This window comes from Bombina bombina, chromosome 4, assembly GCF_027579735.1.
Source record: "Bombina bombina isolate aBomBom1 chromosome 4, aBomBom1.pri, whole genome shotgun sequence".
NCBI classification, from domain to species: domain Eukaryota; kingdom Metazoa; phylum Chordata; class Amphibia; order Anura; family Bombinatoridae; genus Bombina; species Bombina bombina.
In genome coordinates, this window is record NC_069502.1 from 798991759 (window position 1) to 799019282 (window position 27524).

The 27524-nt window shown below is 40.4% G+C and overlaps 2 protein-coding genes across 4 annotated transcripts in view; one reads left to right on the forward strand and one right to left on the reverse strand.

Moving 5' to 3' along the window:
- LOC128657023 (gastrula zinc finger protein XlCGF26.1-like) overlaps positions 1-8469 on the reverse strand; it is a 55287-nt gene extending 46818 nt beyond the window's left edge. Inside the window, exons 1-2 of one of the 2 annotated variants that reach the window (XM_053711252.1) lie at positions 8385-8469; positions 6849-6957 (exon numbers count right to left, since the gene is read on the reverse strand). The gene's annotated coding sequence lies outside the window, so the exon portion shown is untranslated. Of the gene's footprint in view, positions 1-6848; positions 6958-7687; positions 7859-8384 lie in introns of those variants that run through there. The other variant, XM_053711251.1, reaches the window with a different exon arrangement.
- Positions 8470-8538: 69 nt separating this feature from the next.
- LOC128657020 (gastrula zinc finger protein XlCGF26.1) overlaps positions 8539-27524 on the forward strand; it is a 102609-nt gene continuing 83623 nt past the window's right edge. Inside the window, exons 1-3 of one of the 2 annotated variants that reach the window (XM_053711246.1) lie at positions 8539-8588; positions 25430-25596; positions 27259-27385. In XM_053711246.1, coding sequence (XP_053567221.1) covers positions 25582-25596; positions 27259-27385 — 142 coding nt within the window. In that variant the 5' untranslated portion in view covers positions 8539-8588; positions 25430-25581. The remainder of the gene's footprint in view (positions 8589-25429; positions 25597-27258; positions 27386-27524) is intronic. The other variant, XM_053711247.1, reaches the window with a different exon arrangement.

Genomic DNA, 27524 nt, shown 5'->3' on the forward strand with positions numbered 1-27524 from the left:
AATATCAGAAGTAATATCAATATTGAAATTAACACTGATATTAAAACAACATAAACAACAATAATACATTGCAAGGTACATATTAAAATTTAAATTATAACTCAAACAAATCGATATGCACAGTTCTACATTGTTGGCAAATGGTTATTTACAAATATATACAATAAATTTAAAAATATATGCCCAAACATATATGTATGCATGAACTTTTCAGACAACTCAGTTTTCAAAATCTCTGCGCAGAGTAAGGATTCAGAGCCCGTCACGGAACTACTTTCAAACATCTACCACGTGAGCCACTGACGTCACAATCCAGGAGGTACTCTAGGAAGCAACGGACGGAGCTGTATAGACACCTGTGCCCTGGTTCCAGGACGGTAAGATACCGGGTATGAACCAGTTTCCACATTAAAGGTAGGCACATAGAGGTGTATCAGCCTATTATTTTGTGTGTTATTCCTGGAATACACATTATTACATTGGTAGAGTACTACAAAGGTAATTAATTTTCAGGAGTTTCAGAATTGGACATTTGAGCCATCAGAATTAGACATTTGAGCCAACAAACTAGTGACTTAATTAATTACTATACACATCAACTGTGTGGTTATTGGAACTTTCAGTGCACAGCACAAAGGGACTTTCATATATCCCAATAATCTTTTATGAAAGACTACAATGTTCCAATAGGTTGTTTCCAATATTAGTTTTTTTTCCAGTATTAGGCTGTGTCCTTTATATTTTTGTTTCAACCTACTTGTATGAAGTGTTATTTATATATATATTTTTTAATACATATCAAATGACCGGTCATATATATCTTTTAGCAATCTTTGTAGTAACATATTTTTAAGCAATATATTTTTAGCACTATTTTTAGCAATGTTTATATATTAACCATGTTCATACATTAACTATGTTTATATGTAACCAATAAATATTGAGTAGTACTAATATATGTCAATACATATATCTATAGTTTAAGCTATCTATTAGGGTTTTGATTAGAAAGCATAGGTTATCGTGCAATTTCCCGTTAGCTTTTGGCGCACTTATATATAACATTTTTATAATAAAGATCTACCTTTGTAGGGAGAAAATAGTCAATATCATCATAGCTCTAAACGCCCCCAATTTCTATATTTTTTTTCCTTTATACAAGATCTAAGGTCAAATCTGCAGTTACTTCCTGCTGAGCCGTGTGAGTGCAGGCAACATAAATAACTGTCATACTGCTCTGTAAAGCCCTATAGTAGGAGCTGCAAACAAGCACATTGTAGCTAATAAAATAATTATTTTGCCCTCACGGTGAAACTGCATGCAGGTCCGTAATATTATGAGAGCGAGAGACAAGGGGAGGAGGACAGCTGGTTGCCTAAGAAAATGTCTTTCCCAAAGAAACAAAAAGTAATCCTGTTTGCAGTGTAGAGTTGCATGAAGTTTGCTTTTTCTATTGAAGCACATCTTATCAAATGCTGCTATTGCCACAAATAAAAAGCAAAGCTCTGTGCACGTTTCTTACTGCTACATAGATATGTTTTACAACTGCATAAACATCCAACAACACAACAATGAGTACATTTTACCTAGTTTGCTTTCTCTAAAGAGCAGCTTCAGTGTGAACACAGGGGGAGAGAGGGGAGGGGCTGTAGTGGCTGACAGAGCAGACCGGTCTGCAGGATATTATTTGACAAACAGCTGCTAGGAACCTGAGATGTGAGTGGATTAAACTGCAAACAGATTTAACCTCTTTTTTACTCAGAATTTACCCGTCCTGTCAGTGCCCTTGTCACATAACATGAAGCAGAGAAGGCGAGGGCGGGGATAGCTTATAAAACAATGGATCGCTGTCAAAGCAAGAGTTACGTGCACTGCACATTAAAGGGACAGTCAACACCAGAATTTTTGTTGTTTAAAAAGATAGATATTCCCTTTATTACCCATTCCCCAGTTTTGTATAACCAACACAGTTATAATATTACACTTTTTGCCTTTGTGATTACCTTGTATCAAAGACTCTGCAAACTGCCCCCTTATTTCAGTTCTTTTGATAAACTTGCATTTTAGCCAATCAGTGCTTACTCCTAGATAACTTCACATGCATGAGCTCACCCTCTAGTGGTGAAAAACTGTCAAAATGCATTCACATAAGAGGCAGCCTTCAAGGTCTATGAAATTAGCATATGAGCCTACCTAGGTTTAGTTTTCAACCAAGAATACCAACAGAACAAAGCAAAATTGGTGATAAAAGTAAATTTAAAAAAATTGTTTAAAATTACATTCTCTATCTGAATCATGAAAGTTTATTTTGGACTAGACTGTCCCTTTAACCCCTTAAAGACCTGGCACGTCCTCTGGGGTTTGAAGCTCTGGAAGCGATCCTGATTGCTTCCAGCAGCTTTTCAGGTATTGCAGTGATGCCTCAATATTGAGGCATCACTGCAATACCTTTTTTGGCACACCGATGCAGAGAGAGACACTCTGTGGCCCTCTCTGCATCGGCCAGCGATGGTGCCGATCGTTGGTGGGTGAGAGCAGCTGCAGGGAGGCAGCCCATCGCTGGCAATCTTCCGGCCAGCAGTCGGAAAAGATTGCCAGGTGTGCGCAGTAGCGCGCGAGCAGGTGGCATGCTTGCCCGCGATCCGGTGTTAAAAATGTTAAAGCAGTGGGAGAGGGTGGTGGTTGGCGGTTGTGGGTGGGAGAAGAGGGGGAAACTATTTTTGAAAATAGGTCTGGGAGGGGGAGGTTTGGAGGAGGGGCAGCTACACTACAGAAAAACAGTGGATATTTAAAAAAACAACAACACACATTTAAATGCAAAGTGGGTACCGGCAGACAGTACCCAAAATGGTGGAAAATAGTTAGTGGGGGGGAGGGTTAGAGAGCTCTTTGGGGGGGGGGGGTCAATAAGGTTGGGGGGGGAATCATACACAGCAGAATATATATATATATATATATTTTTATTTTTTAAATGGAAAAAAAGCCTTTTACTTTAGTACTGGCAGACTTTCTGCCAGTATTTAAGATGGCGGGGACAATTGTGGGATGGGGAGGGAAGACAGCTGTTTGGGAGGGATCAGGGGTTGGGATGTGTCAGGTGGAAGGCTGATCTCTACACTAAAGCTAAAATTGACCCTTTAAGCTCCCTACAAGCTACCTAATTAACCCTGTCACTGCTGGGCATAATACAAGTGGGTGCGCAGCAGCATTTAGCGGCCTTCTAATTACCAAAAAGCAACACCAAAGCCATAAATGTCTGCTATTTCTGAACAAAGGGGATCCCAGAGAAGTATTTACAACCATTTGTGCCATAATTCCACAAGCTGTTTGTAAATAATTTCAGTGAGAAACCTAAAGTTTGGGAAAAAGTGAACAATTTGTTTTATTTGATCGCATTTGGCTGTGAAATTGTGGCATGAAATATACCAAAATGGGCCTAGATCAATACTTTGGGTTGTCTACTAAAATATATATATATATATATATATATATATATATATATATATATATATATATATATATATATATATATATACACACACATACATACACACACACACATGTCAAGGAATATTCAGGGATTCCTGACAGATATCAGTGTTCCAATGTAACTAGGGCTAATTTTGAAAAAAAAAAAAAAATGGTTTGGAAATAGCAAAGTGCTACTTGTATTTATTGCCCTATAACTTGCAAAAAAAAGCAAAGAACATGTAAACATTGGGTATTTCTAAACTCAGGACAACATTTAGAAACTATTTAGCATGGGTGTTTTTTGGTGGTTGTAGATGTGTAACAGATTTTGGGGTCAAAGTTAAAAAAATAAATATATTTTATAATTTTTTATAGTAAAATATAAGATATGATGAAAATAATGGTATCTTTAGAAAGTCCATTTAATGGCGAGAAAAACGTATATAATATGTGTGGGTACAGTAAATGAGTAAGAGGAAAATTACAGCTAAACACAAACACCGCAGAAATGTAAAAATAGCCTTGGTCCCAAATGGTCAGAAAATGGAAAAGTGATGTGGTCACTAAGGGGTTAAGTAACTAATGTCTGTAATAAACAATACACAGATTTGATACCTGTTTAACACCAGCCTAGATTATGTGTCACTTGTATGTGTTTTCCTCTTTGTCTCATTCCCTGTAGTTATATAAATTATTACCTAGAGACTTTGAATCATGAAAGTTTATTTTGCTCTTGACTGTCCCTTTAAAAAGCAGTATGAACTGAGGCACCTGCATTTGCAGTATGCACCTAAATAGCTTGTTTAGACAGTGGTCAGAAGGTGTACATTGATTTTAGTTGTGTTTATATAAGAACTGCAGAATAAGTATCATTGTTTAGAAAGAAAAAAGGGACCTAATACACTGCTGCTGCTCCCACAGCAGGCAAACTAAATTGATGGCACTCAGTCAGATCTGCTCAGATTATGTGCTGTAGGAAGGAAGCTTGCTCAATGTCTAGAGACAGCTGGGCCACGCACTTGATTCAGAGAGAGGCTCAGCTGCTGATTGGTGTATTCTCCTTAACTGCTCACAGCCCCTAAATCATGCTGCCAACTCTGTCAATGTGCGCGTGAGCAGTGGCACATAGCGGTCGTACGACTGTCACTGCTATTGGGCGTTTAAAACTGAATTCATGAGGGCACTGGAAGGGTTCAAAATTTGAAAGTTAAAGTGAAAGTAAACCCTAGCGTTGTAGAAACGCTAGGATTTACTATTGAAACAAATAAAGGGCATTTTCATTCATGAAGTATAATATACTTCATGTAGAAAGCTCCTTTATTTGATTCAATCACTCGCCGTTTTTAGCTGCTACAGTAGAGCACGGCTAAAAAATGTTTTGGCTAAGAAGTGACATTTTCACCTCTTAGCCAATAGCAGTGTGGTAAATCCGGCTCCCATGGGAGCCAAGCCAGATTTACCGCACGGCTATTGGCTAAGAGGTGAAAACGTCACCTCTTAGCCAAAAAAAATTTAAGCCGTGGGCTGCTGTAGCAGCTAAAAACGGTGATCTATTGAATCAAATAAAGGAGCTTTCTACATGAAGTATCTTATACTTCATGAATGCAAGTGCCCTTTATTTGTTTCAATAGTAAATCCTAGCGTTGGTACAACGCTAGGTTTTACTTTCACTTTAAATAACTTCAAAGCATCAAAAAATAAGTAATAGATGCCGATTGTGAAAATATGCATGACAGTGTTAAGTTTTAAACAATTTATGTTTCCAAAATGATTATAATGTCCCTTTAAGTATTGGCAAAATAAAGACATGTAAACAAGAAGGTGCAGAAGAATTTATGGGAGGTGAGACAATTTGTACAAAAATGTTTATTTTTACAACTGCGCTTGCTTATGTATAATTAGACAGGGATAATATAATGATGCCAGAGTGTATAGGGAGAAAAAAAAAAAAGAGAGAGAGCAAGCTCAGCCCATTTACATGGTTGGAGGCTTCAACTAGCAAAAACAGCTACTTCATACAAAAATAAACCTAAAGGATCATTTCCCTATACATTTTATACCTTGCAGTTGGTATAACAAGTCATCGGAAGCACATTACAGGGGAACCAATTTTATAGCACACTTTACCTTTAAAAGCTGCATTTCAAAAGTTCTGTGAACAAATACATTTGTATAAGCATTTAGATGGTCATCATTATGTTAGAAAGAATCACAATTGTTTGCAGACCAGGGGCACAACTAGAGTTGCCACCTCAGCCATGTTTTCCTGGACACTTATAAGTTATACATACTGCAGGGTGTGCAGGCAGTAACATGAATTTCCAATCCTGGACAGCACACAAATAGTGACAGTACTATTCATGTTCCTCTCTGCACACCCTGCAGCATGTGTAACTCATAAGTGTCCAGGAAAACATAGCTGAGGTGGCAACCCTAGGCACAACCCTTAAGAAGCTTCTTAAACACCTCCTTTGCTGTGTGCAGATAGGGAAAAATATGACTAAGCTCTTGCACTGATCAAGCAAATACAGTGTAGGATGTTGCAGGGTCTAGATCTAGATACACTGCATTGAACTCTTTGGGGGCAATAACAATACAATAAACAGAGATAAATTATAGGAAAACCAGGCATATTATGCTATGAATGTACTTTTTGTTAACCACACATAATAAAATACCTTTTCAAGGCATTTAGTTTTGAGTTAATGTCCTTTTGATTGTTGATAACATCAACTTGTTAAATTTATTGAGGGAAAATTAAAATAAAAGTAACTGAGTAACTAAGTAATAATAATACAAAATGCTGGAGGAAGATCTGAGGTTTATGAGTCACTCTGTATTACTGGGGGGGGTTATTGTCATGTGAGAAATGTACCAAGTGATACAGAAATAACAAGAAATATAAAATGTCATCTATACATGAACCAGAACATATGGAATTAAGTTTTCAGGCACAGGATGTAAGCAGACTAACCAGCAAGCCAGTGTACGTGCAGCTATTATCTATATATGACGTATGTACACAAGTTTATGGCCATTCTATACAATAACACTTCCTCTTCTGCACAAATTACTACTTGTTTATACCATATAATTATCAGTTTATTCTTTATTAGCCCAAGCCTAACATCACTCCAAAAGCCGCCTATTGCTGCCCTGTGTATGGGGATGATGGAACAAATAATGAAAGGCTGCTGGGAAATAACTGTCTCCTTTGTTGAATTTCCCAAAACAACTCTACACTTTTGTTTTTGCACAAACACCTTAAACACTGGATCTTTCTTTCCTCTGAGCCCCTGTCACCTCTTGTTGCTAAGCAACTAATATGCATATTCCCTGCAGGAGGTTACCGTGGTGTCGTTATGATGTTTTCTCACCTCTCCTGTCAGCAGGAAGAGAATCTCCAGGATGTGATTCAGGATCCGCTCAGGCAGCGTCTTCTTCTTCATCTTGTTCATGGTCAGTGATATTCTGTAACACTAAGACCTGCAACAGTGGGATATAAATGACAGAAATTGCACATATGGGAATAATGGCCATACACTTATATACACACTGACCTATGTATACCCCACATATATGTACACTTCACATACATGTAAACATTACTCTCTACCTTGCACACACGCCGTCCCCTTTACCGTACATTGTATATAGATATATAATATTAAAGAGAGGCTTACCCAGTCTCACACACACACACACCTTATATACAAATATATACTATTATATAAAGAGGTTCTCTCTGCCTCACACACACAGCCCCCTCCCCAGTACCTTTTATACAGATATATAATATTATAGAGAGGTTCCCTCTGCTCATACACACAGCCCCATCTTACATTATATAATACAGGTGTATAACATTATAGAGGTTTCCTCTGCTCAAACACAAACAGAGTGACCCTCCCCAGTAACTTATATACAGATATATAATACTGTAGAGTGGATCCCACTGCCTATCACACACAACCCCTCCCCAGTACCTTATATACAGATATATAATACTGTAGAAAGGATCACTCTGCCTCTCACACACAACCCTGTTCCCCAGTACCTTATATACAGATATATACTGTTATGGTTTCCTCTGCCTTACACACACAATCCTCTGCTGTAGCTTATATAGAGGTATTTACAATTTATAGACGTTCGCTCTGACACACACATCTCCCCAGTGCTTTATACACAGAGACATCACCAGTTAGAAAGTGACCTGCATGAAACTGATGTATTGAGATCTGAGATGGCAGCAGTTAGTTCCGCATTACAGTAACTACACGAGTGCAGCAATCAAATGGCCAAAAATAAAACTGCAGGAAGCTGCATTATAGATGCTGCACAGCTACTCTTTTCCGTGTGGTCACATCAGTCATGTGACTTGTGACATCACCAGTACTTCTGCTGAAAAGGAACTAGCTGCTATACTACCAGGAAAACGAAACATAAGGGGTGGAGTTATCGTCTCGGTAACTACTTGCGTATGTGCAGTGAGGTAAGTACTTAGTGCACCATACACAGACTGTGTGTAATATGTGTAAATCACTGTTTGATATGATACTTTACCTTTGTAGTGTTATGTGCCAGTGTAAAAGGCACTAGGGAGAGGCGGTGTAAGTCTGAGACAGATCTATAGTGTTATATGACTGCATAAGATGCTGGGGAGGCATTCTCACCCCCTCAGATCCCTCACACACAGACCCTTCCAAGACCTCACCCTCTAACCCTACCTCTACCACACACAGCCCCCTCTCCCTCACACACACAGCCCCCTACTCACCATCTAACCCTCCTCGCTTTTGCAAAGCACCATCCTCGCCCTCTAAGCCCCTTCTCCCTAACAAGAAGCGGATTCCGTAAGCTGTCGCACACAGTCCCCTCCTCGCCCTCAGACAATAAGCTGCTGCTGTTACCTGTCACGCCGCTTGCTGTGTCACACACAGCCTCTAACTCAAATATGTTCTCATTATACACAGTGTTCCGTCCGGTAGCGGCAGCTAGATCCCATAACGCTAAAGGACCTAAATGTGTCACATGGTACAAGCAAGGGGAGGGAGTGGGTGGAGATATTGATTCCGCTTTGTTCCTGTTTGGCTTGCCTGGTCTGTTATAGTGCGGTAGGTACATAATATGATATGAGTGTAACTGTATCGTGTGTAATTCCCCATGTCTGTGTGTGCAGCTCTGTAGTGTTTTATGCTGTGTGTTTGTACTGATGGCACCGCTCTACAGTGTTTTATGTCTGTGTATAAGGTGTGGGGAGAGGTGATTTGAGTATGAGATAGATGGTACCTCTCTATAGTGTTATATGTCTGTGTATAAGGCGCGGGGAAGAGGCAATGTGAGTGTGAGATAGATGGTACCTCTGTATAGTGTTATATGTCTGTGTTTAAGGTGCTGGGGAGAGGGATGTGAGTGTGATATATGATACCTCTCTACACTGTTATATGTCTGTGTATAAGGCGCTGGGGAGAGGTAATGTGAGTGTGAGACGGTACCTCTGTATAGTGTTATGTCTATGGATAAAGTGTTGGGGAGAGGTGGTGTGTATGATAGATTGTACTATATTTCTGTGTATAAGTGGTTGTGTATATGAGACATAAAGTAGCTCTCTATAGTGTTATATATCTGTGTATAAGGTGCTGGGGAGAGGGATGTGAGTGTAATATATGATACCTCTCTACAGTGTTATATGTCTGTGTATAAGGTGCTGGGGAGAGATGGTGTATATGATAGATTGTATTATATGTCTGTGTATAAGTGGTTGTGTGTTAAGACATAAAGTACCTCTATAGTGTAAAATGTATGTGTATAAAGGGCTGTGTGTGTTGGGATAGATGGTACCTCTCTACAGTGTTATATGTCTGTGTATAAGGTGCTGGGGAGAGATCATGTGAGTGTGAGAGATATGGTACCTCTTGTGTTATATGTCTGTGTATAAGGTGCTGGGGAGAGGGATGTGAGTGTAATATATGATACCTCTCTACAGTGTTATATGTCTGTGTATACGGTGCTGTGTGTTTGTACTGATGGCACTGCTCTACAGTGTTATATGTCTGTGTATAAGGCGCGGGGGAGAGGCAATGTGAGTGTGAGATAGATGGTACCTCTGTATAGTGTTATACGTCTGTGTATAAGGTGCTGGGGAGAGATGGTGTATATGATAGATTGTATTATATGTCTGTGTATAAGTGGTTGTGTGTGTTAAGACATAAAGTACCTCTCTATAGTGTTATATGTTTGTGTATAAAGGGTTGTGTGTGTGTTTGAGATAGATGGCACCTCTCTACAGTGTTATATGTCTGTATTTAAGGTGCTGGGGAGAGGTGATGTGAGTGTGAGATAGATGGTACCTCTGTATAGTGTTATATGTCTGTGGATAAGGTGCTAGGGAGAGATCATGTGAGTGTGAGAGATATGGTACCTCTCGTGTTATATGTCTGTGTATAAGGTGCTGGGGAGAGGGATGTGAGTGTAATATATGATACCTCTCTACAGTGTTTTATGTCTGTGTATAAGGCGCTGGGGTAGGGGATGTGAGTATGAGATAGATGGTACCTCTCTATAGTGTTATGTCTGTGTATAAGCTGTGGCGAGAGGTAATGTGAGTGTGAGATAGATGGTACCTCTCTATAGTGTTATGTCTGTGTATAAGGTGTGGCGAGAGGTAATGTGAGTGTGAGATAGATGGTACCTCTCTATAGTGTTATGTCTGTGCATAAGGTGTGGCGAGAGGTAATGTGAGTGTGAGATAGATGGTACCTCTCTATAGTGTTATATGTCTGTGTATCAGGTGCTGGTGAGAGGGATGTGAGTGTAATATATGATACCTCTCTACAGTGTTTTATGTCTGTGTATAAGGCGCTGGGGTCGGGGATGTGAGTATGAGATAGATGGTACCTCTCTATAGTGTTATATGTCTGTGTATAAGGTGTGGCGAGAGGTAATGTGAGTGTGAGATAGATGGTACCTCTGTATAGTGTTATATGTCTGTGTGTAAGGTGTAGCGAGAGGTAATGTGAGTGTGAGATGGTACCTCTGTATAATGTTGTGTCTGTGGATAACAGTTCAGAATAGACAAACAGCACACTACCTGGTGCAGGTGCTAGATGGCCACTGCAAACGCCTCTCAATGAGTCCACAACAGCAAGAGCCCACAGCACCAAATAAAGAGGAGAAGTTCTGGTCTTTATCTCATGTATGTTCTTTTAAGCTTACAAAAAGCCTGTAGGCAAACTAAAGCTTGTGTTTGCTGCTGTGTGCCTTCATGCTTTTTGTAAGCTAAAAGAAAATATATGAGATAAAGACAAGAACTTCTCCTCCTCTTTATTTGGTGCTGTTGTGATGTCTGTGGATAAGGTGCTGGGGAGAGGTGGTGTGTATAATTGTACCATTATGTAGTATTATATGTCTGTGTATGAGACATAAAGTACCTCTCTATAGTGTAATATGTGTGTGTTTGAGATATGGTACCTCTCTACAGTTTTATGTCTGTGTATAAGGCGCTGGGGAGAAGTAATGTGAGTGTGAGATAGATGGTACCTCTCTATAGTGTTATATGTCTGTGTATAAGTGGTTGTGTATATGAGACATACAGTAGCTCTCTATAGAGTAATATGTATGTGTATAAGGTGCTGTGTGTTTGTGAGACAAATGGTACCTCTGTATAGTGTTATATGTCTGTGGATAAGGTGCTGGGGAGAGGTGGTGAGTATAATTGTACCATTATGTAGTATTATATGTCTGTGTATGAGACATAAAGTACCTCTCTATAGTGTAATATGTATGTGTATAAAGGGCTGTGTGTGTTTGAGATAGATGGTACCGCTCTCTATAGTATTATATGTCTGTGTATATGGTCTAGTGAGGGGCTATGCGTGAGACAGGTGACACTTCTCTATAGTGTTGTTATATGAATGTGTATAATGTGCTGGGGAGAGATGGTGTATATGATAGATTGTATTATATGTCTGTGTATAAGTGGTTGTGTGTGTTAAGACATAAAGTACCTCTCTATAGTGTAATATGTATGTGTATAAAGGGCTGTGTGTGTTTGAGATAGATGGTACCTCTCTATAGTGTTATATGTCTGTATATAAGATGTGTGTTTGACAGATGGTACTTCTCTATAGTGTTATTTATCTGTGTATAAGGTGCTGTGTGTGTATAACAGATGGTACACTTGTTTATAGCGTTATGTGTTTGTTTATAACGTGCTGGGGAGGGGCTGTGTATGTGAGGCAGATGGTAACTCTATAGTGTTATGTGTTTAGTGTGTGTGTGTGTGTGTGACAGATGGGAGGTGCTGCATATCTGAATGTTTAATGCGTGTGTGAGACATATACTATCTCTCTATAGTGTTATATTTGTCTATAAGGGGTTGTGTGTAAGACAGATAGTACCTCTCTAAAGAGTTATATATCTGTGTATACAGTGTTGTGTGTGTGTGTGTGTGAGATAGATGGTACCTCTTCATAGTGTTATGTCTGTGTATAAGGTGTGTGTGTGAGAGAAAGATAGTACTTCTCTATAGTGTTTTATGTCTGTGTATAAGGTGCTGGGGAGGTGCTGAGCATGTGCAGGTGGTACCTTTCTGTAGTGTTATATGCCTGTGTATAAGGTGCTGAGCGTGTGCAGGTGGTACCTTTCTGTAGTGTTATATGTCTGTGTATAAGGTGCTGAGCGTGTGCAGGTGGTACCTTTCTGTAGTGTTATATGTCTGTGTATAAGGTGCTGAGCGTGTGCAAGTGGTACCTTTCTGTAGTGTTATATGTCTGTGTATAAGGTGCTGAGCGTGTGCAGGTGGTACCTTTCTGTAGTGTTATATGCCTGTGTATAAGGTGCTGAGCGTGTGCAGGTGGTACCTTTCTGTAGTGTTATATGCCTGTGTATAAGGTACTGAGCGTGTGCAGGTGGTACCTTTCTGTAGTGTTATATGCCTGTGTATAAGGTGCTGAACATGTGCAGGTGGTACCTTTCTGTAGTGTTATATGCCTGTGTATAAGGTGCTTAGCATGTGCAGGTGGTACCTTTCTGTAGTATTATATGCCTGTGTATAAGGTGCTGAGCGTGTGCAAGTGGTACCTTTCTGTAGTGTTATATGCCTGTGTATAAGGTGCTGAGCGTGTGCAGGTGGTACCTTTCTGTAGTGTTATGTCTGTGTATAAGGTGCTGAGCGTGTGCAGGTGGTACCTTTCTGTAGTGTTATGTCTGTGTATAAGGTGCTGAGCGTGTGCAGGTGGTACCTTTCTGTAGTGTTATATGTCTGTGTATAAGGTGCTGAGCGTGTGCAGGTGGTACCTTTCTGTAGTGTTATATGTCTGTGTATAAGGTGCTGAGCGTGTGCAGGTGGTACCTTTCTGTAGTGTTATATGTCTGTATAAGGTGCTGAGCGTGTGCAGGTGGTACCTTTCTGTAGTGTTATATGCCTGTGTATATATAAGGTGCTGAGCATGTGCAGGTGGTACCTTTCTGTAGTGTTATATGTCTGTGTATAAGGTGCTGAGCATGTGCAGGTGGTACCTTTCTGTAGTGTTATATGTCTGTGTATAAGGTGCTGAGCGTGTGCAGGTGGTACCTTTCTGTAGTGTTATATGTCTGTATAAGGTGCTGAGCGTGTGCAGGTGGTACCTTTCTGTAGTGTTTTATGTCTGTGTATAAGGTGCTGAGCGTGTGCAGGTTGTACCTTTCTGTAGTGTTATATGCCTGTGTATATATAAGGTGCTGAGCATGTGCATGTGGTACCTTTCTGTGTATAAGGTGCTGAGCGTGTGCAGATGGTACCTTTCTGTAGTGTTATATGTCTGTGTATAAGGTTTTGAGGAAAGTCTGATTGTTTGTATTATATAAAGAGACTTAAAACACTCTCTATAGTGTTATACCTCTGTTTATAATATAATAATAATAATTTTATACAAGGTACTGGGGGGAGGCTGTGTGTGTGTGTGAAAGAGCTGAAACTGATTTCAAAGCCAATGAAGCCTCTTAATCTCAGTGCATTTTGACAGATTCCCCAGTTAGACATTGGTAGTTCATGTGTGCCATGTAGTTATTTATGAGTCATCACTGATTGGCTAAAATGCATGTCTGTCAAAATAATTGAGGTAAATGAGGAGATTTAATAGGCAGCGGATGCTGCTTTCTCCGCTGTTCCTTAACTTGTCCGCTACCTTTTAGGAGGCGGACTTCAATCATCCTGATCCAATCTGGATGAATGACACCCCCTGCTAGCGGCCGATTGGCTGCGAATGTGCCGGGGGCGATTTTGCACAAGTATTTCACAAGAAATGCTTGTGCAATGTTAAATGCCGACAGCGTATGCTGCCAGCATTTAGCAAGGTCCAACGGACATGATTCACTACAGCAAATCATGTCCGTTCGACCCATAATAAACCTACCCAAAGGGGCAGTCTGCAGAGGCTTAGATACAAAGTAATCACAGAGGTAAAACGTATATTAATATAACCGTGCTGGTTATTCAAAACTGTAGACTATCACTTTAACGTTCAAACTGTTCTCCAATCAGCGCACTATCTACTGCTATGTTAAAATATAAGTTACAGCGCATCTTCATTACAACTGATTAATTAAACTCCATCTAAAATATTAACCAACATTCCTGATCTGTTTATACAAAGGGGAACGTTTTCCATCACTTTAAATATCATTATAATAATTTGTGCAAATTATGAGTAATAATATCAGTCATATAATAACAATTTTCCATAACATACATATTATAGAGCATTTCCCTCTGCATACATGCAGCCCCTCCCCAATACCTTATATACAGATATATACTGTAATATAATAGACAGGTTCCCTTTGTCTTACACACGCAGCCCCTCCCCAATACCTTATATACAGATATATACTGTAATATAATAGACAGGTTCCCTTTGTCTTACACACACAGACTCCTCCCTAATACATTATATACAGATATCACACATGTGCAGTACACTAGGGACCATCACACTTGTGCAGTACACTAGGGACCGTCACACTTGTGCAGTACACTAGGGACCGTCACACTTGTGCAGTACTCTAGGGACCGTCACACTTGTGCAATACTCTAGGGACCGTCACACATGTGCAGTACTCTAGGGACCGTCACACTTGTGCAATACTCTAGGGACCGTCACACTTGTGCAATACTCTAGGGACCGTCACACTTGTGCAATACACTAGGGACCGTCACACTTGTGCAATACACTAGGGACCGTCACACTTGTGCAGCACACTGGGGACCCTCACACTTGTGCAGCACACTGGGGACCCTCACACTTGTGCAGCACACTGGGGACCCTCACACTTGTGCAGCACACTGGGGACCCTCACACTTGTGCAGCACACTGGGGACCCTCACACTTGTGCAGCACACTGGGGACCCTCACACTTGTGCAGCACACTGGGGACCCTCACACTTGTGCAGCACACTGGGGACCCTCACACTTGTGCAGTACACTAGGAACCATCAGACTTGTGCCCGTCAGACTTGTGCAGTTCACTAGGGATCATCACACGTGTGTAGGTGTCTCTGTCCCTTTAAGACAGAGCATCCCTTTAAGGTTGTGTGCTGATGCATACTGTTATCGCTCCCTTTAAGACTATGCGTGTGATGTAATTTACCCACTAAAGTTTTTTGTGTGCCTGCTCCTTTAAGACTGTGTGAGCAGACAGAGCTGTCCTTTAAAGCTGCACTGAGTGTGCATGGTGTGAGCTGTTCCTTTAATGCTGTGTACACGTGGTACAAGTTGTCCCTTTAATGCTGTGTACACGTGGTACAAGTTGTCACTTTAAAGGTTGTAAGTGCTGTGTGTGTGCATACATGTGCCCTGTCCCTTTAATACAGAGTGTCCCTTTAAAGAGCCCGTTTACACAACAATCACAAGCCTATGTTCCTAAAGGAAATACAGTGACTAAAGAAATTAGACCTATATAGTTAAACTTGCTAACAATACATTTTGTAAATGTTAGCTTTTTATTCCTGCTCATGTGAGTATTATCCACAGTGCTGGCACTCCCCCAGGAAAGGGCTAAACTGTGCTTTAGTCTGGCACGCCCACCCTCCAATCATAGGCTATATGCAAATTCCTATGTCAAATGTATATTAGATCTTTGCCTGTGTTCTAAAATAAGCTGTCTATTGCGTAGGAATGTGACTACTACATCACTTCCGGTGATGTGAATCAGCTGCTTGAGGTTTGTGCGCTAGAGGCCCAACGTCCTTAAAACAGCTGATGACAGACAGATGACATCGGGTTTCAGCTATGAAGTGTCACTATGAGATGCTCAGTGTTCTCAGGGAATGCATTGATGATGATCTCAAGACAGGAAGCTGGCCCTAAGGTGGCACCCGGGTAAGAGGAATTATTGTAAACAAGCTCATCACGCAGCTTGTTTACAATAATTTGGAGAGGACTTCACATATGCAATGCACTGAGGGGGAATAACAGCAGACTGGCCGCACGGCCAGAAAATATTCTAAGGGGTTTAGGCAATTTAATTGGTAAACAGACATTTCAAAAAAATATTTCTAAATACAGAGCATGATTAAAACAGAAGGTTCAGCACCACTATACTCAACTATTCCTGCTATTGTGTTTAAAAATTGAACACTTTTTGGGTAAACTATCCCTTTAAGTATGTGTGGTGTTTCATGCGGATGCATACTGTTATCCCTCCCTTTAAAGGGACAATCAAGTCAAAATAAATCTTTCTTGATTCAGATAGAACATGCATTTTTAAACAACTTTCCAATTTAATTCCACTAACAAAATGTGCACAGTCTTTTTATATTTACACTTTTTGCAAGAATTTACAGAATATAAGTATATGCATTTATGATTGGCTGATGGCTGTCACATGATACAGTGGGAGTGGAAATAGACTTAATGCTATTGCATTGTCTTTTTATCATACATTTGTTGATTATGCAAATCTACAGTACTTACTGGTCCTTTAAGATTGAGCATGTGGTGTGACTTTACCCACAAAAGGTTGTGTGTGCCTGCCTCGTTAAGACTGTGCGTGTGATGTGAGTTTACCCAATATGTTTGTGTGTGCCTGCCCCTATAACACTGTGTGAGCAGGTGCCAATCTGCCCTTTAAGGTTGCACATTGTGAACATTACTGTGATCTGTCCCTTTAAGACGGTGTGCATGTAGTGCTAGTTGGCCCTTTAAAGGCTGTGTGGGTTTTTGTGTGACCAGGCGGTGAGCTGCCCTTTAAGGCTGTGCTGTGGGAACATTATTTTCTCAGCAGTTTGTACAGTAGGTACTGACAGGGCTGCTGTAAGTGTCTGTGTACAGTAAACAGTTACAAATGTATAAAAACCTATAGGCTGAGGGTTTGATGCAATGTATCCATGTAGGTGAGCAGAGCAGGCTGGGGAAAACGGGGACTTTATACCCCAAAATATGGCTCCCCTTTTGTTACTGGAGACACATACACTGCAGTATTGTTGGTAGCCCTCATCTGAACCCCCAGACCAATTTTACCAAAGTAAAATATTGCTGTATGGCCGCGGAAATAATTTAGACCGCTAAACTCAGATTTTACCGCAACCTCTGTATAATATTGTATACCTTATATAAGGTGCTGGGGAGAAAGGGGTGTGTTGTGTGTGTCAGAGGTAACATCTCAGTCTCTATTATAATTATATATCTGTATAAAAGGTACTGGAGAAGGGAATGTTTGTGAGGCAGAGGGAACCTCTCTATTATTATTATTATTATTATTATTATTATTATTATTATTATATATGTATATAAGGTAGTGGAGAGAGGACTGTGTGTGAGGCAGAGGGAACCTCTCTATTATTATTATTATTATTATTATTATTATTATTATTATATATGTATATAAGGTAGTGGAGAGAGGACTGTGTGTGAGGCAGAGGGAACCTCTCTATTATTATTATTATTATTATTATTATTATTATATATGTATAAAAGGTACTGGAGAAGGGAATGTTTGTGAGGCAGAGGGAACCTCTCTATTATTATTATTATTATTATTATTATTATTATTATATATGTATATAAGGTAGTGGAGAGAGGACTGTGTGTGAGGCAGAGGGAACCTCTCTACAATATTATATATCTATGTATAAGGTACTGGGGAGGGGTGTGTTGTGTGTGTCAGAGGGAACCTCTCTATTATAATTATATAGCTATATATAAGGTACTGGGGAGGGGACTGTGTACAGGTATATAATATTATAGAGAGGTACCCTCTGCCTCACACACAGTGTGCTTATACAGTGTGTATCGGGCATTGGGATATAAACCTTTATGGTTTAGTGTAACCAGAATACCGAGCACCACAGGGATTTTTAGACCCCACCAGTGTATGTAAATTGTTTGTTTATTAGGGTCACTCACATTGTTGCTACTGGGGTGAGTGCTGAGTGTCTCAGAGGTCAATAAAACCCACTCAGGGTATAACATTTTTCTCACTGATCCCTTTATTAAGGGGTTTAGGACTGTCTCATCTGGCCTCACCTTCAGATAGATTACAAGTTTTGAGCACTATAGGGAATTTAACGAACGCAAGAAAAGTTGCGTTATTTAATCCCCTATAGCGCAACCATTACAAGTTTTTCAAAACCCGGCTTGTGCGTGCGATATGGGGTTTTTAAGCTCCATACTGCATACAAAACAAGCACTGTTTTGACATGCTTGTTCACTTTCCCCATAGACATCAATGGGGAGAGGTCAGAAAAAAGTCTGACACCTTCGATCGCGGAAAGAAAAGCTCTGTAACGCAGCCCCATTGATGTCTTGGGTTTAAACGTTATTTTCTTTTTCACATCACCACCACTATATTAACGTTATTAACCCCTATTCCGCCGTTCGCAACGTCGCCGCAACTAATGTTATTAACCCCTAAACCTCTTGCCTCCCACATCACTACCACTAAATAAACATATTAACTCCTAACCCACCAGCCCCCCATATCACTACAACCTAAATGAAACTATTAACCCCTAAACCTCTTGCCTCCCACATCACTACTACTAAATAAACTTATTAACTCCTAAACCGCCAGCCCCCCATATAGCACCTAACTCCCCCTAACTTTAACATAATAATGGTAAATTTTAATTTAGATCTATTTTAATTAACTAAATAATACATATTTAAAACTAAATACCTACTTACCTGTGGAATAAAACCTAATAGATTGAGAGCTGCTTAAATCCTATTGGCTGATTTGAACAGCCAATAGGATTTTAGCAGTTCTAATTGGCTGATTCCATTCTTTCAGCCAATATGCAAGGGACGCCATCTTGGATCCTGTACCTTGCATTGAAGATTCAGTGTACGGCGCCGATCGTATGAAGAGGATGCTCCGCTTTGCCGCTTGGATGAGGACTTAGCCGCCGGGATGAAAATTGAAGAGACTGCCTGATAAGGACTTCTCCGCCAGGATGAAGATCGTTCAAGCGGGACTTCAAAAACTGTAAGTGGATCGTCGGGGGTTAGTGTTAGGTTTTTTGGGTGTTTTTTTTTTTTTTTTTTTTTTTTAGATTAGGGTTTGGGCAGCAAAAGAGCTAAATGCCCTTTCAAAGGCAATGCCCATGCAAATGCTATTTTCAGGGCAATGGGTAGCTTAGGTTTTTTTAGATTTAGGTTTTTTATTTTGAGGGAATGGTTGGGTGCTGGTTTTTACTGTTGGGGGATCTTTGTATTTTTTTTTTTTTTTTTTTACAGATAATATCTTTGGGGCAATGCTCCACAAAAGGCCCTTTTAAGGGCCATTGGTAGTTTATTGTAGGCTAGGTTTTTTTTATTTTGGGTAGGCTTTTTTTATTTTGAAAGGGCTATTAGATTAGGTGTAATTCTTTTTTATTTTTGATAATTTCGTTTATTATTTTCCGTAATTTAGCTGTTGCTATTTTTTAGTTTTCAAACAAGCTTTATTTGTGAAAGAAGAAGCATTACAACAGTGAGAATAACAAGATGTCCATGTACATATTATTAATGTATAGTACAAAGCATTTATATATGAACATTGGATGGCTCTTGCTTCTTTAATGTTTAACCTTGAGCTCGTTCCAACGGGTAATATAACCCATTGGGTGAATTAAGTAACATATAAATGGTAACATGTTCTTTGTAATCATACATCAGTGTTTTATAAACTGTAACAGTTATAATCTCAGCGTTTTCCAGCAGTCCGCTGAGTTTTATGCTCCTGAGGTTGTCACCCAAATGGGTGTAAGGAAAGAAAAGAAGAGAGAGTAGAAAAGAGGTATTAACTTTCAGAAGAATGGAAAGAGAGGGAAGGAGTGGAGAGAAAAAAAAAAAAATGGGAATGGGATAGTGGAAAGGGGGGGAGGGGGAGAGGAGGGGTAAAGGGAAAGGAGGGAAGAAGGGGAATTGGAGGTTGGCCGTGCGTCTACAGATGGGGGTTGTCGCATGGCAATTGGCATGAGCTGATGTTTTATTAGTTCGATAACTGTCTTTCTTATTTTGCCCTATAAACCCCTCCCCGTCCAAGTCAAGACCATCATCTCGTGAGTAACAAGTTTGCCAGTCCTAAGGTAATGATATCTTTCAAGCCTTAGCAGGTCCTCTACCCTAAGTCTCCACTCCGAAAGAGTAGGTGTCCGGGCTGTTTTCCAGTATTTAGGGATCAAACCCTTTGCGCCATTAAGCATGAGCAGGAAGAGCAGGTATTTGTGCTCTCCTATTATTTTGGGGAGGTCAAAATAGATCAAATATGAGGGTTTTGGTGGTATGATTAATCCCAGTATTCTGCTCATGTCTCCCAGCACCTCCTCCCAGAAGGACAATACGCGTGGGCAGTGCCACCAGATGTGGAGAAGAGTTCCCTCCTCCCCACATCCTCTCCAGCACCCCCCGCTTGTGTGGGGATCGATTTTCTGTAGCTTATGGGGGGTGAGGTACCATCTACTAAGCAATTTGTAGCTGGCCTCCTGTAGTTTCATGGATACTGAAGCCCGCCTGGCTCTTTCAAAGATCTTGAGCCAGTCCCTATGTTCTATTTCCTGCCCTAATTCTTCTTGCCAGGCCCGAGTGTAACTCGGGAGGGTGATTCCTTCCCTAGATAAGAGAAGTTTGTAAATCCTAGATATTAGGTGGGCCGGAGCTTGTGATGCCACACAGAGGATCTCAAAAGGTGATCTATTCCTAGAGAGTGCCGTCTTATCTTTGTGTGTGTCGAAGTAGTGTTTTACCTGTGCCATTCTAAACCATGAGTTGAAAATGTCTGGGGCTATCTCTACTAGCTCCGCTTGTGTTTTGAGCTTGCCCTGATGTAGTATGTTGGCTACAGAGACCTCCTGTAGTGTGTAATGTGTTCCTGCAGCATGCGGGGCACTTTCTCTTCCCAAGTCTGGGTTCTCCCGTATAGGTGTATTTGGTGAGTGTAGGGAAGATAACTGAGGGCCTGCGCTAACAAGTCTGTCCCATGTTGAAAACACCTCAGCCAACAAAGGGAACTGCGAAATTATGGGTGGGCGATTTTTAATTGAGACCCAGGCCTGTGCTCCGGTGTTACTGCACTTAATAATGTCGTTATCTATTTGCACCCATGCTTTATTTCGTGGATTCTGGCTCAGTCTTTGCAAGGATATAGCTCGATGATACTCCCTCAGCAGGGGTACACCCAATCCCCCCCCCATCTCTGGGCAGGTAAATTGTCTGTCTTTTAATTCTTGGCTTCAGCCCGTTCCAGATGTAGGACTCGATGGCTGATTGCATTTGCTGGATATATGGTATTGATGGTGTGATCGGTACCGTCTGCATGATGTATAACACCCTTGAAAGGATGTTCATTTTAACTACTCCCGTTCTGCCCATCCACGAGATGGTTTTATTTTTCCAGTTATTTAGATCTTTGATAACATTATCCCTAATGTGTTTATAGTTGATCTCAGCTATCTCATTTATGCTGGGAGAAATAAGAATGCCCAAATATTTGATAGTGTGTTGTGCTATTTTTATGGGGCATTCTGCCAGATGGGGGCTAAACACAGCAGACGGTTCTGTGATATTCAGTATCTCCGATTTTTGGGGGTTCAAGAGGAAGTTAGATACTGCTCCGAATGCAGAGAATTCCAGTAGGGCCTCCCTGAGTGAGCTAGGGGAGTCTGATAGTGTCAGTAAGATATCGTCCGCATACATAGAGAGCTTGTGCTCTTTCCCTGCGACCGCGAAACCTTTTATGTGAGTGTTCGATCTGGTTTTGCTCGCCAAAACTTCAATTGTGAGGGCGAATAAGAGCGGCGAAAGGGGACAGCCTTGCCTGGTCCCATTTCGGATATCAAAAGTCTTTGAAAGCATGCCATTGACTCTGATTTTGGCATTTGGATTCGAGTAGAGGGACATGACCATATTTATGAAGCTGTTCCCAAAACCAAACTTCTCCAGTGTGTAGCGTATGAAGAGCCAGTTAACCCGGTCAAACGCTTTTTCAGCGTCAGTTGTGACCAAGGCGAGCGGCTGTTGTTGAACTTGGGCGTATGTAATCATTTGGAGAATTTTCAGGGTGTTATCCCTCGCCTCTCGGGCTGGGACAAAGCCTATCTGATCAGATGAGATCAGGGCTGGTAATAGTCTGTTGAGGCGGTTGGCTATGACCCTGGCAAGGATTTTTACGTCCGAATTCAAAAGTGAAATCGGTCGATATCTTTCTGGCTTATCTTGCGGTTTACCAGGCTTAGGAATTACTGTGATGTACGCCTCCAGCATAGTACTAGGTAGGCTTGGGGAGTCTGTTAGCGTTTGGAACACTCTCGACAGCTCTGGGGCTAAGATGTCAATATGTTTTTTATAATATTTGAGGCCGAAGCCATCTGGGCCAGGGCTTTTCCCTGTGGGTAAATCTCTTATTGCTTGTTTAATCTCCGTAACAGAGACAGGGGAATCCAAAGCTTCTTTGTCGTCCACTGTGATTTTGTGGAGTTCAACTTTATCAAGATATTCTATAATTTTCTCCTCCTCTTGTGCCCTCCCTCCCTGATTTTCAGCTTCGTTGTCTGCTGGTTGTATGTTATACAGCGACTGATAATATTCCCTAAAGGTGTCCGCTATTGAGTTAGCATCTGTTTTAATGTTCCATTTCTCATCTGTCATTTGGTGGACGTGGGACTTGAGTTTTTTGCGAGCTAGCGCCCTTGCTAATAGTTTCCCAGCTTTGTCTCCTTGCTCATAGTATATTTGTCTTAATTTTAGTGCTTGCTTTTGATATTCTTCCTGTAAGAATTTAACTAGTCCCTCTCTAGCTATGGTCAGCGTTTTCGTGAGTGTGTCATCTGTTGGCTGATCTTTGTGATTGTGTTCTGCCTGCTCTACTTGTGTTAGAAGGGTGTGATACCTCTCCTGTCTTGCTTTTTTGAGTCTTGCTCCCCTACTGATGAGTATGCCTCTGACAGTGCATTTGTGTGCCTCCCAAATTGTTGTGTCAGATATGTGATCGTCTGCGTTAAGATGAAAGTATTCGGTGATGGCTCTGTTTAGATCCGCACTGAACAGCGGATCATCTAGCAGAGTGTCGTCTAGTTTCCATATATAGGGCGTTATTGGGACAGTGGGCCATAGAATGGAGCACCCAACTGGTGCATGGTCCGACCAGGTGATTGAGTGGATGTTGCTACTTTTCGTGATAGTGAGGCCTATCGAGTCCGTGAACAGGTAGTCTATTCTTGTATACTTTCTGTGTGGGTGTGAGTAAAAAGTGTAGTTCCTGGCTGTGGGATGGTGTGCCCTCCACACGTCGTGTACGCCTAAGTCTGTTAAGGAAGTGATAATGCGCTTCAGAGTCTTATGCGGGACGCTAGAGAGGCCATCAGATGTGTCCACCAGTGGGACAAGGGATGCATTAAAGTCACCTCCTACATATAGGGTGCCCACCTTTATCTCCAGGATCTTGCGGATGACCCCTGGCAAAAAGAGGTGCTGGGAGTGGTTTGGACAATAAACATTTGCTAGGGTGATGGGTCTATGGTGCAGCAGTCCTGTAACTACTAGATATCTGCCGTCCGGATCTTTGTATGTTTGGATACCCTGGAACGGTGTGTTAGCGCTGAAAAGTATACCCACCCCGTTCTTTTTGTGAGGTCCCGAGGCAAAGATTGGGTTGGGATAGCGGTGTGAGTTCCAATGTGGTTCCTTATTCGCTGAGAAGTGCGTCTCCTGCACGAATACTATGTCTGCGCCCATTCTATGCATGTCCCTGATAATTATGGAGCGTTTGGAGGGGCTGTTCATTCCCTTTACATTAATAGTGACAAGTTCTACTAGTCGAGGGCTGCCCCTTCTCAGTCTTTGCGTCATGTTGTTTAGGTGATTGTCCGTGGTATGAGGGGGTCTGGTGCCAATGAGATGAGGGGGTAGGATGGAGCAGGAGAGGGAGAGATAGGGAGGGGGAGGGAGAGGAAGTGAGAGAGAAAGAGGAAAAAAAAAAAAAGTGAAATGGGGTAGAAAGAGTTAAAGAAGGTAATGTGAAGTAGCAGGTCTGAAGGGGTGGGTAGGAAGAGATGTAGAGAGTTAGTGGGGGAAGGGGTTAGTTGTCTTCACAGTGAAGACGAGAAGAAGCAATGTGTGTCAAGTGTCAGAATGATACTCTTACAATTACTTCAACAATTTAGGGGTAGTTGTCCCTGGTATTTCGCTGAAAATATAAACCTATGTACATATCTTAGTAAATTAACATTCTCTAGTTACACATATTTTGTTGGAGTGTGAGAGAATTAGGCGGTTGCTATTTTTTGTAATTTAGTATTTTTATTTTTTTTGTAATTAGATACTTTGTAATTTTTAGAGTAGTGTTAGGATTTTTTAAGTGTAGTTTATTTTTATTTAATTGGTAGATAGTTTAATAGTTATATTAGTTTAAACTTAGTTTTTTTTTAATTTTAAGATAGGGACATTGTAATTTTAATATAAAGTTAGGGAGGCGTTAGGTTTAGGGGTTAATAGTTTAAATTAGTTTATTGCGATGTGGGGGGCTTTCGGTTTAGGGGTTAATATTTTAAATTAGTATATTTTGTTGTGGGGACTTGCGGTTTAGGGGTTAATAGGTTTATTACAGTGGCAGCGGCGGCGTTGTAGGGCTTAATAACCTTAGTATAGCGGGGGGCGATATGGGCAGACGGCAGATTAGGGGTTAATTATATTTATAAAGTGTTTGCGATGCGGGAGGGCGGCGGTTTAGGGGTTAATAAGTTTATTATAGTGGTGATGATGTCGGGGAGAGGCAGAAGAGGGGTTAATATTTTTTTTAAAGTGGCGGCGATATCGGGAGCGGCAGATATGGGGTTAATATATTTAATATAGTGTTTGCGATGCGGGAGAGCCTTGGTTTAGGGGTTAATAGGTAGTTTATGGGTGTTTAGTGTACTTTGTAACAGTTTAGTTATGAGTTTTATGTAACGGTTTTGTAGCGTAAAACTCATTACTACTGCTTTTAGATGGCGTTATGAATCTTGACGTTTTAGGCTGTAACGCCGTTTTTTTAGCCAGAACGCAAAACTCGTAATGGCAGTGCTATGGGAATCCCATTAAAAAACTTAATTTTTAAGAGTGCGGTACTGACATTGCGTTACAGGCTAAAAGGCTTGCGGTACACTTATACCAACAAGACTCATTATGGCTGTGTTGCTGTATTAACGCTGAAATTACCATTTTTTTCAGCGTAAAAAGACAAACGCACAACTTGTAATCTAGGTGTCAGTTAATACTGTGATAATGCATTGGGCGTAACAGGGATCAGATTCTTGTAATAAAGTTTAAACAATATACGTTAGAGAGAGCAGAGAGGATTTTCGAGTCTTAAAGAATCTACAGAAATGTAATTAAAAAGGAAATTAAACATGTACGTCACACATTCTGCAGTTTTCCTGAATTATTGAGACATAAGTAAGGTTTGAGTGATGTAGAAACAGATCTGTACATTAATATGTGACATTTACACCCTCCTCTAGTTATAGGTCAGTGTTACTCTCATTGACAAGGTGAATACCTGTTGTTCAGTGTCATTAAGGATCAAAACCAGTTATTGGAGCATTGGTGCTAATTCACGTGTGACCAACAAGAAGACGACTGAGAAGAACCAAACCTCAGAGATCTACTGTACATGCTGACTGGGGAGGTGAGGATGATAGGTCATATTGTCACTTATCTGCTGTTGTGTGTGTGGTTATTAATGTATCTGGAATTTTAAATGAAATATTAAATATATTTTTAGTCTATGGTAAAAACCACTTAACCATTTAAAAAGAAGGAATGTGAAGCTTAGGAGCAGTCCCATTTTAGGTTCAGCGTCCTAGATAGTTCCTGCTTCTTGGTGGCTATATTTAGCCATCAATAAGCAATTGAAACCCAGGTTCTGAACCAAAAATGGGCCGGCTCCTAAGCTTTACATTCCTGCTTTTAAAAAAACATTATCAAGAGAATGAAGAAAAATTGATAATAGGAGTAAATGAGAAATTTGCTTAAAATTGCATGCTCTATCTGAATCATTACTATGTTTTTTAAATATTGGCTTATTTAAAACTTAATTTTGAAACGCCTTAAAAATATTAATTGAATTTAAAACTAAAATTACATATCACATAATAAAAATGCAGTGCAAACAAACATGCTTAAAGGGACACTGAACCCAAATTTTTTCTTTCGTGATTCAGATAGAGCATGCAATTTTAAGCAACTTTCTAATTTACTCCTATTATCAAATTTTCTTCATTCTCTTGGTATCTTTATTTGAAATGCAAGAATGTAAGTTTTGAAGTCGGCCCATTTATGCTGAACAACCTGGATTGTTCTTGCTGATTGGTGGTAAAATGATTCCACCAATAAAGTGCTGTCCAGAGTTTCTGAACCAAATAAAAAGCTTAGATGCCTTCTTTTTCAAATAAAGATAGCAAGAGAACGAGGAAAAATTGATAATAGGAGTTAACTAGAAAGTTGCTTAAAATTGCATGCTCTATCTGAATCGCAAAAGAAAAATTTGGGTTCAATGTCCCTTTCTTTTGTGATTCAGATAGAGCATGCAAATTTCTAATTTACTCCTTTTATCAATTTGTCTCCATTCTCTTGGTATGTTTATTTGAAAAGCAAGAATGTCAGTTTAGATGCCGGCCCATTTTTGGTGAACAACCTGGGTTGTCCTTGCTGATTGGACAGCACCAATAAACAAGTCCTGTCTATGGTTTGGAACCCAAAAATTGCTGGCTCCTTAGCTTAGATGCCTTCTTTTTCAAATACAGATAGAAAGAAAACTTGATAATAGGAGTATATTAGAAAGTTACTTAAAATTGCATGCTCTATGTGAATCAGGAAAGAAAAAAATTGGGTTCAGTGTCCCTTTAAGTTGAGCACTCCAGCTCTGTCAGCTGTTTCTTTAGAAACTCAATTTCTTCTCTCGCTCTCCTGTTTTGTTCCTTGAGATCCCAATAACTTAAGTTGGCCTAATTGCTTCTCCCATCTGTCCTCTTCTGTTTATATCATTATTTAAATTCCTGTCTCTCCAGTTTCCTGTATCTGATCTTCTACATTTCTGATATCCCCAAACATTTCTCCTGGTTCTTGTCTGTGATTCTTCAGATTGTTATCTATTGACTGTTTCACCACTGAAATTGCCTTATGCGTATATGGGTGATCGTCTGGTGCTGAGCGACCTTTATACAACACACACAGCAATACCCCAGGGTCATCAGACAATCTCTGGATTTGGTCATTGACACAGTCTGTGTGGTTTATACTTTACAATATAAATCCTGTTTTTATGGTTTGAGATTTTTTTTATTTTAAGGAACAAATGGAGTTTGATGAAGTTGCAGTTTATTTCTCAGAGGAGGAGTGGGGCTGTTTAGCTGAAGAACAAAAAGAGCTTTATAAGGATGTGATGATGGAGAATTACCTGACCCTCAGGTCTCTAGGTAATAATTTATATAACTCTACAGGGAATGGGGCAAAGAGGAAAACACATATAAGGGACACATAAGCTGGGCTTGTGTTAAACAGGCATACAATCTGGGTACAAACAACAAAATTATAGGGCGCCCTCATAAGAAGAAA